Source organism: Eubalaena glacialis, chromosome 3, assembly GCF_028564815.1.
Source record: "Eubalaena glacialis isolate mEubGla1 chromosome 3, mEubGla1.1.hap2.+ XY, whole genome shotgun sequence".
Lineage (NCBI taxonomy): Eukaryota > Metazoa > Chordata > Mammalia > Artiodactyla > Balaenidae > Eubalaena > Eubalaena glacialis.
Genome location: NC_083718.1, coordinates 121469514 through 121486259, shown reverse-complemented (window position 1 = coordinate 121486259; position 16746 = coordinate 121469514). Strand labels below are relative to the sequence as shown.

The 16746-nt window shown below is 36.0% G+C and overlaps 1 protein-coding gene across 1 annotated transcript in view; it reads right to left on the bottom strand.

Moving 5' to 3' along the window:
- TTLL7 (tubulin tyrosine ligase like 7) overlaps positions 1 to 16746 on the bottom strand; it is a 153326-nt gene that overhangs the window by 44186 nt on the left and 92394 nt on the right. The window contains exons 11-13 of the mRNA XM_061186413.1: positions 3916 to 4063; positions 3757 to 3830; positions 2529 to 2664 (exon numbers count right to left, since the gene is read on the bottom strand). Of these exons, the coding sequence (XP_061042396.1) occupies positions 2529 to 2664; positions 3757 to 3830; positions 3916 to 4063 (358 nt within the window). The remainder of the gene's footprint in view (positions 1 to 2528; positions 2665 to 3756; positions 3831 to 3915; positions 4064 to 16746) is intronic.

Sequence of the window (16746 nt, the reverse complement as noted above, 5' to 3'; positions counted from 1 at the left end):
TGCTGCAACTAAGACCCGCCGCAGCCAAAAAAATTAATTAATTAAATAAATAAATATTGAAAAATAAATTAAATAAATAAATAAAACTCTATAACCATCACCTGTAGTGTACACATTATTTTCACGTAGACTTGGACATTCACTAATATAAGTACCATATTGAGTTAAAGCAAGTCTCAATTTATTTTACAAGACTGAAATCAGAGTATGTTTTCTAACACCAATGAACTAAACTAGAAACTTTACCAAAAATAAAACTAGAACTTTTTAAATGTATGGAAATTAAGCAACAAACTTCTAAGTAACCAAAACAAAAATCAAAAAATAATTTGAAATGCAGTTAGTAAAAATACAATATATAAAAATGCTAGATATAAGGGTAATATATAAAAATAATCAGGTGTTTACATCCTGGCAACAAATTAAAAATAAAAAAATTTACAAACAATATTACCAGCAACAGCAGCAAAAACATCAAATACTTAAAAATAAATTTAATGAAAGATGTGCAAAAACTATAAACTGAAAACTACCAACATAGCAGAGTTATTAAAGATCCAAGTAGATGGAGAGCTATGCCATATTAATGGACCGGAAGACTCAGTATTGTTAATTCCCCAGAAGTTGTTTTGTAGATTCCTCAGTCCAAATTAAAATCCCAGCAGCCTTTTTTTGTAATTAAAAAATTAATCAAAATTTAGAATCAAACTGATTCTAAAATTTGTATGAAAGCATAAAAGGACCTAGAAAAGCCAAAAGAGTTTTAAAAAGAATAAATTTGAGGACTCACACTACCTAGTTTTGAGACTCATTATAAAACAACAGTAATGAAGATTGTGTGAGTGTTATATAAGAAGAGGCTCCCAGATCAATGGAATGGGGCAGGCAAAGTGGTGACATTTAAACTAGATTTTGAAGAATCAAATTGAGACTTGAAGCCTATTTATTATGTGCCAACGTACTTTAAACAGACTATTTTAATTAACCTCAATTTTATTTTCACAACCTGTCAAGTATAATTTTAATACTACTATTTTAGTGATCTGACTGATCAAATAGGTTAATGTAAGTTTACAAAATTAACATGTGGGGGAGCTGGAATTTGAATGTAGGTCTATCTGGCTCCAGAATCCTCAGGATTTCTAGGAGCAGAGTGATGGGAAGATGCAACAGAGGCTGCATCCAGAGGAGAGAGAAATGACATTATAGAACAGGTAGAGGAAAAGGAACAAAGGTCTCTCACTGTCTGGGGTCAGGAAAAACAAAAAGACCACAGAACATAATTCTAATGGTGGAAATACTTGCATATGTCAAAAGAGGGAAATTTAAAGGAAAAGAGCATTGGGGTATACAATATTCCTTCTGCTTCTGTCCCTTAGGCCTAGCCAGCTTGAAAATGGCTTTATATCCTCCTGTTGCAGAATTTTAGTGAAAAGACCATAGCAAAATCTATCGATAATAAACTTTATCATGATTTTTGAATCACTCAGTATAACAGGGTATCCAAGATACTGGAGGTATCACTCTAAGGAGATTTCCAGTAATATAAAATATAAACAATTTTAATAGGTCTGTGTGATGGAATGAAGAACACAAGAAAGGGTAAGTATGTGAGTAAATATGAATACTTAGAAAACTATTAAAGACCACTGACTGTTTAGACAACAAATAAAAACTTATTTGTCCAATGGAACATTAGCAAGCATGATGCTAGCAGAGGCTTGATTAGTTCCTGCACTCTGGGCTTGTCCTCTTGAAATGCTCCATTTTGGAACCCTGAGCTATCATATTAAGAGATCCAGTTACCCTCCTTACATGGTCATGTAGAGAGAAAGAGACACCCAGCCTGCTCCCCAGATGTTCCAGCTATCTCATCTGATGCACCAGACACAGGAGTGAAGCCTTCTTGGATTTCCATCCCCAGTTGAGTTGATAAATGCAAATATATGATTCACACCAAGCTAGCTCAGCAGAAGAACCACTCAACTGAGCCCAGCCAAGACTGCGGAATAATGAGCAAATAAACGCAATGGCTTATTATACTGCAAAAGATAACTAACAGACCTTTTAGTAAGGCAAATAGATTACCCTGTGTGTGTGTTTCAATTACTTCTCATATGCCAGGTCTATGCAGTATCAGGAAAAAATTATTGTATAACTTTAGTTACAATCTAACTATGTAACAATATAGTTATATCTCATTCTCAAACAATGAGAACATCACAAACCACTAGGTTATTTCAATCTATTTTTTTATTCAGTTATGTATATATAACTGTAATAAAACATTTATTACAATAGATTACAACATAATATCAACATTCTCTACTGCTTAAATTGTCTTGTTAAAAGACATCTTATTTATGAAATCATTTGGTTGGTTATGAAACATTACCAACTGTTAAAATGGAAGGAAAGTGCATCTTAAAAGTAAAATGTTTTTATATGTGGAACTAAGATGGGTTGTTTATAAAGACATATTGTGTGGCTTCATTCTTTTATTTCTTTATAAACATTCATTCCTTTACCTTCATCCTTTTCAAAGGATTATTCAGCTCTCGCTGGAATGAAGCTGCTCTTCCTGAAAGGAAGGTCTGAAAGGCAACAGCCAACAAATTTTCATACTTTTCAAGTAGTGTTTTATCTTCAGGAGGATAAATTCGCCTACAATAAAATCAGATAAACCAGCTTGTTTAAAAAAAGCTAGCATAGCACAAGAGTTAAGGTCAACAACATAGATAATTCTTGACCATCTATTCTGTCAGTCACTTTACTAGGTGCTAGAAATAAAGATGAATATAGTTACAAGAAATCCATAAATTTTCGTTTGTTACCAATACAAACTGAAGTTTATCTAGAGAATTATCATTAAACAATGCAGTTCCAGAAGGCACAGTATAAAGGTTTGGTCAAGGGCAGGTGGTTGAAGAAGAATTGCAATTGGGCATATTGAGAAATATAGAACTTTACTGGAGAGAATTTAGGTGATGAGGGATAATTTGAGAAGTTTTAGACTCAGTGTGATTATTGATGTATACAAGAATGTAGGGATTAATCCTAATGATCTTTTGAGGGGTGGTGGAATTTGTCTCTCTGGTGGAGAGAATTAGGTAGACGTAGGGTGAGAGGAATGTGTTCTCATCATCACTGTTGATAGTGTTAAGGCCGGAAAGAACATCTTACCAGGAGTGCGGGAAGCTCTATGACATCAAATCCTCCTAATTCTGCTGGGTCAATGTCAAAGCTTGGGAGGAGGGGCTGTCTTTCCAAGAACACAAAGAGCTTAGGGGGTCCCTTTTTCTCCTGTCAAAGGTGATACTGTGGAGGAGGTACAGTTCTGTACAGTCCAGACCCCTTTCTATTGTCTCACACCTGCCTCCTCCAAACATTTTCATTATTTGCCTGGTTCCTGATATATCTGAACTTAAAACAAAGTACAGCAACCACTCTGAACTGACAGAAAGAATACTAAGAGACCTGAAACCTGACTTTTTCAAAATAGTGTATTATAATTAAATAAGGTCACACGATAACATCAGCCTGAAAAGACTTCACACAGCCACCCCAGGAGCTCTCCCCAAATCTGAACCATCTACTTGCTAACTATCTTTTCTTTCTGGAAATAAACTAAACAAAAAGCACTTTCTCAGAATGAAATAAACAGTGCTTAAAATAAGCCTAAAAGTTAAAAAATGCAGACACTTCTGTTTTGACACTTCACTTCTTCAATCTATTAAAAAACAAAAGCACAGTTACCTGTAATTCCCCATGTGTCGATTTTCATGTTCTTCTTTCGAGATCTGCTTCCGTACCTGAGCGAGTCTCTCCTTCTAGAAATGAAGAAATTTTACAAATAAAACCTGAAAAATGAATTATGCAATTCAAATTGCAGGTACATTGTTAAATTTTCCATACCAACTCTTCTTTCCGCTTCTCCAACTGATGTCTCTGCTGTTCTGAGTCTGAGGAACCTGGTAAAAGCCTTTTGATTGAATTTTGACCATAAAGCCTCCTTTGAGCCTCAGCTTTTTGTTTAGCCAAGTTTCTCCTTTTATCACTGGTCCTAAAATATAGAACACAAGACCACATTCAAGAATTCAAATAAGCTCTAACCTTATCCCTGTGAGAATCAGCAGAAGAGGGGAGCCAGTGGGGATAAGAATCAGTGTTTATTAAATTTATATATTCACATACGTTATATTCACCTGGTCATTCATCAAATATGGATCTCCATACAGTAAACAGAAGTTCTGAAGGTAACAAGATAAAATGGAGACAGTATAGCAACTTACTATCAATACAACCTTAGGTCAATTAACTGCTGGGTCTGTTTTCCCATCCATTAAATGCTAACAGTATCATTTCCCTCCTAGAGTTCTTATAGAGATTAACTTGAGGTAATATTAATAGGTCCTTAATAAATGTTGTTTCCTTTCCCTTCCTTCAACCAGTGCCCTTTATATTTAAGCATTCTCATTTATACTGACCACTCTTCAGCATATTTTCAATTCAGATTGAAATCTCAGCCAAACAATCATTGCTTAATTGAAAGCATCTGCATAGTCCTTCTCATTTTTGCCCAACAATGCAAATTTACTCATAGCGGTCTGGTTTTTTTTGGAAAATTCCTGTTGTGAGATTGCTTTCCTCTGAACTTGTTTTCTCTCTCTTCTCTCCCATGTAGCTGGTACAATCAGATAAGCCTGAGGTCTCTTCTCCTCTCTCCCTCCAACTTACACTCTTATATACCAATCTTAAAGATCTAGCAGGAACAGGGTGGACTCTAGAGAAAAAAGGAAAGGCAAAGCCAATTTTGCCCTCAGCCATAGGAAAAAATAGAGTTCTTATTCTTGAGCTTACATTTCCATGCCTTGCAATGTCATTAGCCTGGTAGGGCCCAGATGAAGGTGTAAACCAAAGGAAAGGGTACAAGAAGGCCAACTGGCCAGCTTCTAGTGTAGAGGTAAAACACACACTTAAGTTTACAGGTGGTCCCATTCTATTCAATAAGGGATTGCACTGAGAATACTGGGCCAAGGCCCTAGATAATAGAGAATGTTCTTTTGCCTGAAGTATGTACCACCTCACAACTTGAACTTGCAAGGGTGTTAGGAAACTGATCTATTATCTTTCATAACAACATTAAGGTTTGAGTGGCAGGAGTTCAACAAGTGAACAGGATAGAAGGAATAATTTGAGAAAAGGAATAAACATGTCCAGAAAATTGTAAGTCATTTAGTATGTCTGGAGCTATGGGCGAATGCAAGAAACTCAGCTAATTAAAGCCTTCTAGCTTTAATACTATGTTACTGAGTCTCAAATTGAACTTTAGACAATGGGGGAGGGGAGAGAGTGAGTTTTAAAAGGAGAAGGGCATAATTATATTTGCAGGTTTTAAACGTTATGCCTTGGCAGCAGAAGCAAGAAGAACTACAATCCTGCAGCCTGTGGAACGAAAACCACATTCACAGAAAGAGAGACAAGATGAAAAGGCAGAGGACTATGTACCAGATGAAGGAACAAGATAAAACCCCAGAAAAACAACTAAATGAAGTGGAGATAGGCAACCTTCCAGGAAAACAATTCAGAATAATGATAGTGAAGATGATCCAGGACCTTGGAAAAAGAATGGAGGCAAAGATCGAGAAGATGCAAGAAATGTTCAAAAAAGACCGAGAAGAAGTAAAGAACAAACACCTAGAAGAATTAAAGAACAAACAAACAGAGATGAACAATACAATAACTGAAATGAAAAATACACTAGAAGGAATCAATAGCAGAATAACTGAGGCAGAAGAACGGATAGGTGACCTGGAAGACAGAATGGTGGAATGCACTGCTGTGGAACAGAATAAAGAAAAAAGAATGAAAAGAAATGAAGACAGCCTAAGAGACCTCTGGGACAACATTAAAAGCACCAATATTCGCATTATACGGGTCCCAGAAGGAGAAGAGAGAGAGAAAGGATCCAAGAAAATACTGGAAGACATTATAGTCGAAAACTTCCTAACATGGGAAAGGAAATAGCCACCCAAGTCCAAGAAGTGCAGAGAATCCCAGGCAGGATAACCCCAAGGATAAACACACTGAGACACAGAGTAAGCAAATTGACAAAAATTAAAGACAAAGAAAAATTATTAAAAGTAACAAGGGAAAAATGACAAATAGCATAGAAGGGAACTCCCATAAGTTTAAGAGCTGATTCTCAGCAGAAACTCTACAAGCCAGAAGGGAGTGGCATGATATATTTAAAGTGATGAAAGGGAATAACCTAAAACTAAGATTACTCTACCCGGCAAGGATCTCATTCAGATTCGATGGAGAAATCAAATGCTTTACAGACAAGCAAAAGCTAAGAGAATTCAGCACCACCAAAACAGCTCTACAACAAATGCTAAAGGAACTTCTCTAAGTGGGAAACAAAGAGAAGAGAAGGACATACAAAAACAAACCCAAAACAATTAAGAAAATGGTCATAGGAACATACATAGCGAAAATTACCTTAAACGTGAATGGATTAAATGCTCCAACCAAAAGACACAAGCTCACTGAATGGATACAAAAACAAGACCCATATATATGCTGTCTACAAGAGACCCACTTCAGACCTAGGGACACATACAGACTGAAAGTGAGGGGATGGAAAAAGATATTCCATGCAAATGGAAATCAAAAGAAAGCTGGAGTAGCAATACTCATATCAGATAAAATAGATTTTAAAATAAAGAATGTTACAAGAGACAAGGAAGGACACTACATAATGATCAAGGGATCAATCCAAGAAGAAGATATAAGAATTATAAATATATATGCACCCAACATAGGAGCACCTCAATACATAAGGCAACTGCTAACAGCTGTAAAAGAGGAAATCGACAGTAACACAGTAATAGTGGGGGACTTTAACACCTCACTTACACCAATGAACAGATCATCCAGACAGAAAATTAATAAGGAAACACAAGCTTTAAATGACACAATAGACCAGATAGATTTAATTGATATTTATAGGACATTCCATCCAAAAACAGCAGATTACATTTTCTTCCCAAGTGCACACGGAACATTCTCCAGGATAGATCACATCTTGGGTCACAAATCAAGCCTCGCTAAATGTAAGAAAATTGAGTATCATATCAAGCATCTTTTCCGACCACAACGCTATGAGATTGGAAATAAATTACAGGGGAAAAAAATGTAAAAAACACAAACACATGGAAGCTACACTATATGTTACTAAATAACCAAGAGATCACTGAAGAAATCAAAGAGGAAATCAAAAAATACCTAGAGACAAATGACAATGAAAACACGATGACCCAAACCTATGGGATGCAGGAAAAGCACTCCTAAGAGGGAAGTTTATAGCAATGCAATCCTACCTCAGGAAACAAGAAAAATCTCAAGTAAACAATCTAAGCTTACACCTAAAGGAACGAGAGAAAGAAGAACAAATAAAACCCAAAGTTAGTAGAAGGAAAGAAATCATAAAGATCAGAGCAGAAAACAATGAAATAGAAACAAAGAAAATGATAGCAAAGATCAATAAAACTAAAAGCTGGTTCTTTGAGAAGATAAACAAATTGATAAACCTTTAGCCAGACTTATCAAGAAAAAGAGGGAGAGGACTCAAATCAATAAGATTAGAAATGAAAAAAGAGAAGTTACAACAGACACCACGGAACTACAAAGCATCATAAGAGACTACTACAAGCAACTCTTCGCAAATAAAATGGACAACCTGAAGAAATGGATAAATTCTTAGAAAAGCACAACCTTCCAAGAATGAACCAGGAAGAAATAGAAAATATGAACAGACCAATCACAAGCACTGAAATTGAAACTGTGATTAAAAATCTTCCAACAAACAAAAGTCCAGGACCAGATGGCTTCACAGGTGAATTCTATCAAACATTTAGAGAAAAGCTAACACCCATCCTTATCAAACTCTTGCAAACAATGGCAGAGGAAGGAACACTCCCAAACTCATTCTATGAGGCCACCATCACCCTGTTACCAAAACCAGACAAAGATACTACAAAAAAAGAAAATTACAGACCAATATCACTGATGAATATAGATGCAAAAATCCTCAACAAAATACTAGCAAACAGAATCCAACAACACATTAAAAGGATCATACACCATAAGCAAGTGGGATTTATCCCAGGGATGCAAGGATTCTTCAATATACGCAAATCAATCAATGTGATACACCATATTAACAAACTGTAGAAGAAAAACCATATGATAATCTCAATAGATGCAGAAAAAGCTTTTGACAAAATTCAACACCCATTTATGATAAAAACTCTCCAGAAAGTGGGCATAGAGGGAAACTACCTCAACATTATAAAGGCCATATTCTTGGATTGGAAGAATCATTATTGTGAAACTGACTGTGCTACCCAAAGCAATCTACAGATTCAATGCAATCCCTATCAAATTACCCATGGCATTTTTTACAGAACTAGAACAAAAAAATCTTAAAATTTGCATGGAGACGCAACAGACCATGAAGAGCCAAACCAATCTTGAGGGAAAAAAACAGAGCTGGAGGAATCAGACTCCCTGACTTCAGACCATACTACAAAACTACACTAATCAAGACAATATGGTACTGACACAAAAACAGAAATATAGATCAATGGAACAAGATAGAAAGCCCAGAGATAAACCCACGCACCTATGGTCAACTAATCTATGACAAAGGAGGCAAGGATATACAATGGAGAAAAGACAGTCTCTTTAATAAATCATGCTGGGAAAACTGGACAGCTACATGTAAAAGGATGAAATTAGAACACTCCCTAACACCATACACAAAAATAAACTCAAAATGGATTAAAGACCTAAATGTAAGACCGGACACTATAAAACTCTTAGAGGAAAACATAGGCAGAACACTCTATGACATAAATCAAAGCAAGATCCTTTTTGACCCACCTCCTAAAGAAATGGAAATGAAACCAAAAATAAACAAATGGGACCTAATGAAACTTAAAAGCTTTTGCACAGCAAAGGAAACCATAAACAAGATGAGAAGACAACCCTCAGAATGGGAGAAAATATTTGCAAATGAATCAACGGACAAAGGATTAATCTCCAAAATATATAAACAGCTGCTCATGCAGCTCAGTATTAAAAAAACAAACAACCCAATCAAAAAATGGGCAGAAGACCTAAACAGACATCTCTCCAAAGAACACATACAGATGGCCAAGAGCCACATGAAAAGCTGCTCAACATCATTAATTATTAGAGAAATGTAATTGCAAAACTACAGTGAGGTATCACCTCACACCAGTTAGAATGGGCATCATCAGAAAATCTACAAACAAATGCTGGAGAGGGTGTGGAGAAAAGGGAACCCTCTTCCACTGTTGGTGGGAATGTAAATTGATACAGCCACTATGCAGAACAGTATGGAGGTTCCTTAAAAAACTAAAAATAGAATTACCATATGACCCAGCAACCCCACTACTGGGCATATACCCAGAGAAACCCATAATTCAAAAAGAGTCATATACCACAATGTTCATTGCAGCACTATTTACAATAGCCAGGTCATGGAAGCAACCTAAATGCCCATTGACAGACGAATGGATAAAGAAGATGTGGTACATTTATACAATGGAATATTACTCAGCCATAAAAAGGAACGAAATTGGGTCATCTGTAGAGATGTGGATGGACCTAGAGACTGTCTAAGTCAGAAAGAGAAAAACAAATATCGTATATTAACACATATATGTGGAATGTAGAAAAATGGTACAGATGAACCGGTTTGCAAGGCAGAAATAAAGACACAGATGTAGAGAACAAACATATGGACACCAAGGGCGTAAAGTGGGGGTGGGTGGTGGTGGGATGAATTGGGAGATTGGGATTGACTTATATACACTAATATGTGTAAAATTGATAACTAATAAGAACCTGCTGTATAAAAATAAGTAAATAAAATTCAAAAAAAAAAAAGATTATCCCTTGGCAATATGTACAGTGGCTTAGAAGTGGATGAGAAAAGCAGCAGGCTGTTAAGATAGTCTATGGTCTGAATGTTTGTGCCCCCCCCCCCAAAACCCATATGTTGACATCTTAACTCCCAAAGGTGATGATATTAGTAGGTGCGGCCTCTGGGAGGTGATTAGGCCATGAGGGTGGAACCCCCTTGAAAGGGATTAGTGTCCTTACAAAAGAGACTCCAGAGAGCTCCCTAGACCCTTCTGCCATGTGATGATACAATAAGAAGTATGTGACCCAGAAGCAGGCCTCACTCAACCATGCTGGCACCCTCATCTTGGAGCACCAGCCTATAGAACCATGAAAAATAAATCTGTTTTTTATAACCTATTAAGTCTGTGGTATTTTGTTATAACAGCCCGAACAAATTAAAACAAATGGAATGCTAGTTCATTAGCAAATATAAAATATGACAGCCTGGACCAGGGAAGCAGCAGTCAGATTAGAAAATAAGGAAAGATTTGAAGGGTTATTTTAGAGGAAGAATGAATGACTTTGGTGATTAATTATTATTATTAATTAGATGTGAGGAGTAACAAAAAGGGCTGAACTTGAGATGGCAACAAGATTTCTGATTTTAGTGACTGGATGATTGAGAATATCATTTTTCCAATGGTAAATACTAAATCTGGCTGAGTTTCCTTTGTTTAGGGAAAGGGGAAATGTGGTTTAGGTAGCTCTTAACTTTTAATTTTTTTGATATTCCATTTTATGTAGAGCAATCATTTCTATTTACCATACAATTTAAAGGAAGGAGAGGAGAGAAAAGGGGAATAGAAATGAAAAGAAGAATAGAGAAGAACAAAGACCAAACAGTTGGTAAGAAAAAAATGTAAGAGAGGAAGGAAAAATGAAATGACAGAAAAGAGGAAGGGAGAATAAAAAAAAAAAAAGGATTGAGAATATTATGAGAATGCTGTGGAAGAAATCAACATAGAGCTATATGCACCTTCACAGCAAACACGGCACTCACAGACAAGGACACTGACATACACACAGCTCAAGAACATACCTATAAAGACGAGTAACAGAAATAAGCTCACAAAGAAGTTCCTTTAGACACACTGAGAAACAAAGAAAAGCCAATCACACACAGACATTTTCTCTAGACGACTGCTCCCATATTCTGGCCTTGAGAAATACTGCCATTCTAAAAACTATGTTTGGATTCCTATAAATATAGGTATAAATCAGCACTAATGACTCTCAGTCCAAAATAAAAATTTAACCAGAGACCAAATGATCTCCATTCACTTAGCATTGTAATCAGCATTTTTCCATTCAGCTTTATCCACCCACTGTCCTAAGGAGTTTTGCTTACAGTTTCTGGAGCTCTTTCCACTATTCATTACCCTGTGATTCCATACAAGGGATTTCTCTTTCTAATCAGCTGGCTTTGCACACTCAAGCTCCTGTAATATGGAATCCCTGGAAGTTCTATGAACGTCCTGTGCTTGCCTCACTTCCTTATCTTACCACAAGGAGTTACCTTGGAATGAAATGTCCTTCCCCAACCCTTGTCTTCCAACCTAAATTTTATTTAGTACTCACTATACGCTAGTTCTAGATATAGCCCTGGGAATACAAAGATGAATAGACAGAGACATTGCCCTCAAGTGTCAGCAATGGCATGTGAATAAATACATAGAGTACAATGGATGCTATTTAAAAAGTGATAGTAAGTAGGGTGATGGAACAAGGGAGGAAGTAAACCACTTTGCCTCAGCAAAAGCTTCAAATAGGAAGTCAGGCCTGTGCTAGGTATTTAAGGATGAGTTGACAAAAATGTGGTATATACATGCAATGGAATATTATTTGGCCTTAAAAGGGAAGGAAATTCTGACACATGCTACAACATGGATGAACCCTGAAGACATTATGCTAAGTTAAATAAGGCAGTCACAAAAGAGCAAATACTGTATGATTCTACTTATATGAGGTACCTAGGCAAATTCATAAAGACAGAAAGTGGAATGGTGGTTGCCAGGGGCTGGTGGCAGGGGGAAATGGGGAGTTGTTTAATGGGTACAGAATTTCAGTTTCGCACAATGAAAAAAGTTCCAGAGAAGCATGGTGGTAATGGTTGCATAATAATGTGAATGTACTTATTGCCACTGAATTGCACATTTAAAAATGGTTACAATAGTAAATTTTAAGTATATTTTACCACGATTTTTAAAAATGAATCAACATTCACCAGAGGAACAAAGCTAAGAGAAAATTTAAATAAGAATACACGCAAAACCATGAACACGTGAAACAGCATCGCACGAGAGTTCTTAGAAAAATTAATTCTAAGTCAGGGAAAAGAGAAGAACAAAAAGTGATCAGATTGGCGAGATATGCAAGGGCCAGATCAAAAGAAGTCTTGTATCTAAAGATCAAAAACACTTTGTAAGCAATGTTTAAACTTTATCTGATAGTGTGGAAACAATCTGAGCAGAATATTAGAGTTTATAAATATCTCTTTAAATGTTGGCATCCCTCAGGCTCTGCCCTTGCCCCACTTTACTTCTCAATATATACACTCCAACTGTATGTTCTCATCCACTGGATTCAACAGCAATCTATACACAGATGTCAATCACATAGATGTCTCTATGCCCTGGAGCCCTGTATATCAAATCTCCCACTTAACAATTCTGCCTGGGTGTCTCAAAGCACTTCAAAATCAACATGTTTAAAACTGAATTATCTCTCATTTCTACCTTCCCCCATCACTTCTAAGCCTGATTCTTGTCTTAGAGCTCTATCTAAATAAATGACATACTGTCAAACAAGTCATCCAAGGCAGAAACCGAGACTCTGAACTCCCAGCACCTACCCCTATAGTAGCAGGCACTCAATAAACACTTGTTAAATGATTTGCAGAGCAACAGAGTGAACACTGCAAAACGGGGTGAAGGTTAGTGCTGAAGGAAGGAAGGAAACCAATAAAATAGCCCAGGAGAGAAATGAGAAGTCCCTAAACTTGAAAAGGAGTCTAAGAAATTAAGCAGAAGTCATACATTTGACAGGACTACTTAAACAATATATATGCCAAAAAATGTATAGGCATATTGCTTAAATAATCTAAAATACTTGATACACTTGTATAAGCTAAATAAAACTTTCCCATTCTACATTTCTTTCCTTTCTATTCATTTCCTTTAGAATAATTGAAATATCAGTAGAATTTAGGCAAATCATTCTTTGATCATACAAAAGAAGGGGCCATATGAAAATTTCTGAACAAGTTTATATGTCAATCTTTTTTTAATAATGCCTTCCACATAAATCTACTTCGCAATCAGGCATCTGCTAAACGCTTGAAAACATTTCAAATAAATAAATTGCTTGGAAGTATCCCACAACTCTTTTAGAGTTCTTGAAATGACAATTAGAACCAATTGAGATCATAAAATTCCTGAGCTTAAATGACCTCAGAGGTCCTTTAATCTAATACCCTAAATGCTATTTGTTTTTTTTTTTTCCACACACACACACTGTATTTTATTTTTACAAGAGATAAATAAACTGACACCAAGCATTGTAAATGGATGACCACAACAAAAGCAACAATGATTGCAATTACCAAACACGAAACACACTCATACTATGTCACAGTATTGACATTCAGTCCAGTAATCCTCTACTGTAACAGCTCCTTTACTTTGCAGTGAAAATTGATTTGTATATTTTTTGCTTCTGAGTCCCTGTGGGAATTTTTTATTTTAATTCAAACAGAAAGTCACAAAAATTATAATCATCCTCATCAGTTCACTCAGTCCCATGTAATTAATTTTTTTTCATCTTGATCTTTTGTTAGCACTTTTATGAATTCATCAGTTTTCCATTAGAGTTCTGAAAATGCTTATTCATTCAGTTCAGCAGTATAGTCAGTTACCAGAAACCTGTACTTGTCAGAGTCTTTTCCATGAATTCCTTGAAGATGAAACCCTTTTATAGGAACATTTTTGCAAAAGCATCAGAGTACACCCAGAACTGTCTGTAAATGACAAAAGACTTAAAAATGACCATGGTTAAAGATTTGATGAAAGTTCATAATAATGCAATTGACAAGGAAATTTAGTTATTTCTGAGAGATACATTTTAAAGTAATAACTAGAATTATGACTTATAACATTATACCAGAACATATAAGATTTTTAGAAATTTCATGTAATGTCTGAAACATTTGTATTAACATATTTCCATACAAATAACCCAAAGAAAGTTTAGTATTAGTTGTTTTTTATTGGTTTGTTTCTCTGGTTTTTTTATACTGCAGGTTCTTATTAGTCATCAATTTTATACACATCAGGGTATACATGTCAATCCCAATCGCCAATTCATCACACCACCATCCCCACCCCACCGCGGTTTTCCCCCCTTGGTGTCCATATGTTTGTTCTCTACATCTGTGTCTCAACTTCTGCCCTGCACACCGGTTCATCTGTACCGTTTTTCTAGCTTCCACATACATGCGTTAATATACGATATTTGTTTTTCTCTTTCTGACTTACTTCACTCTGTATGACAGTCTCTAGATCCATCCACGTCTCAACAAATGACTCAATTTCGTTCCTTTTTATGGCTGAGTAATATTCCATTGTATATATGTACCACATCTTCTTTATCCATTCGTCTGTTGATGGGCATTTAGGTTGCTTCCATGACCTGGCTATTGTAAATAGTGCTGCAATGAACATTGGGGTGCATGTGTCTTTTTGAATTATGGTTTTCTCTGGGTATATGCCCAGTAGTGGGATTGCTGGATCATATGGTAAGTCTATTTTTAGTTTTTTAAGGAACCTCCATACTGTTCTCCATAGTGGCTGTATCAATTTACATTCCCACCAACAGTGCAAGAGGGTACCCTTTTCTCCACACCCTCTCCAGCATTTGTTGTTTGTAGATTTTCTGATGATGCCCATTCTAACTGGTGTGAGGTGATACCTCATTGTAGTTTTGATTTCCATTTCTTTAATAATTAGTGATGTTGAGCAGCTTTTCATGTGCTTCTTGGCCATCTGTATGTCTTCTTTGGAGAAATGTCTATTTAGGTCTTCTGCCCATTTTTGGATTGGGTTGTTTGTTTCTTTAATATTGAGCTGCATGAGCTGTTTATATATTTTGGAGATTAATCCTTTGTCTGTTGATTCGTTTGCAAATATTTTCTCCCATTCTAAGGGTTGTCTTTTCGTCATGTTTATGGTTTCCTTTGCTGTGCAAAAGCTTTTAAGTTTCATTAGGTCCCATTTGTTTATTTTTGTTTTTATTTCCATTACTCTAGGAGGTGGATCAAAAAAGATCTTGCTGTTATTTATGTCAAAGAGTGTTCTTCCAATGTTTTCCTCTAAGGGTTTTATAGTGTCCAGTCTTACATTTAGGTCTCGAATCCATTTTGAGTTTATTTTTGTGTATGGTGTTAGGGAGTGTTCTAATTTCATTTTTTACACATAGCTGTCCAGTTTTCCCAGCACCACTTATTAAAGAGACTGTCTTTTCTCCATTGTACATCTTTGCCTCCTTTGTCATAGATTAGTTGACCATAGGTGCGTGGTTTATCTCTGGGCTTTCTATCTTGTTCCATTGATCTATGTTTCTGTTTTTGTGCCAGTACCATATTGTCTTGATTACTGTAGCTTTGTAGTATAGTCTGAAGTCAGGGAGTCTGATGCCCCCAGCTCCGTTTTTTTCCTTCAAGAATGCTTTGGCTATTCAGGGTCTTTGTGTCTCCATAAAAATTTTAAGATGATTTGTTCTAGTTCCGTAAAAAATGCCATTGTTAATTTGATAGGGATTGCATTGAATCTGTAGATTGCTTTGGGTAGTACAGTCACTTTCACAATATTGATTTTTCCAATTGAAGAACATGGTATATCTCTCCATCTGTTGGTATCACCTTTAATTTCTTTCATCAGTGTCTTATAGTTTTCTGCATACAGGTCTTTCGTCTCCCTAGGTAGGTTTATTCCTAGGTATTTTATTCTTTTTGTTGCAATGGTAAATGGGAGTGCTTCCATAATTTCTCTTTCAGATTTTTCATCATTAGTGTATAGGAATGCAAGAGATTTCTGTGCATTAATTTTGTGTCCTGCAACTTTACCAAATTCATTGATTAGCTCTAGTAGTTTTCTGGTGGCATCTTTAGGATTCTCTATGTATACTATCATGTCATCTGCAAACAGTGACAGTTTTACCTAACTTTCCAATTTGTATTCCTTTTATTTCTTTTTCTTCTCTGATTGCCGTGGCTAGGACTTCCAAAACTATGTTGAATAGTAGTGGTGAGAGTGGACATCCTTCTCTCATTCCTGATCTTAGAGGAAATGCTTTCAGTTTTTCACCATTGAGAATAATGTTTGCTGTGGGTTTGTCGTATATGGCCTTTATTATGTTGAGGTAGGTTCCCTCTATGCCCACTTTCTGGAGAGTTTTTATCATAAATGGGTGTTGAATTTTGTCAAAAGCTTTTTCTGCATCTATTGAGATGATCATATGGTTTTTATTCTTCAATTTGTTAATATGGTGTATCACATTGATTGATTTGCATATATTGAAGAATCCTTGCATCCCTGGGATAAATCCCACTTGATCATGGTGTATGATCCTTTTAATGTGTTGTTGGATTCTGTTTGCTAGTATTTTGTTGAGGATTTTTGCATCTAAATTCATCAGTGATATTGGTCTGTAATTTTCTTTTCTTGTAGTATCTTTGTCTAGTTTTGGTATCAGAGT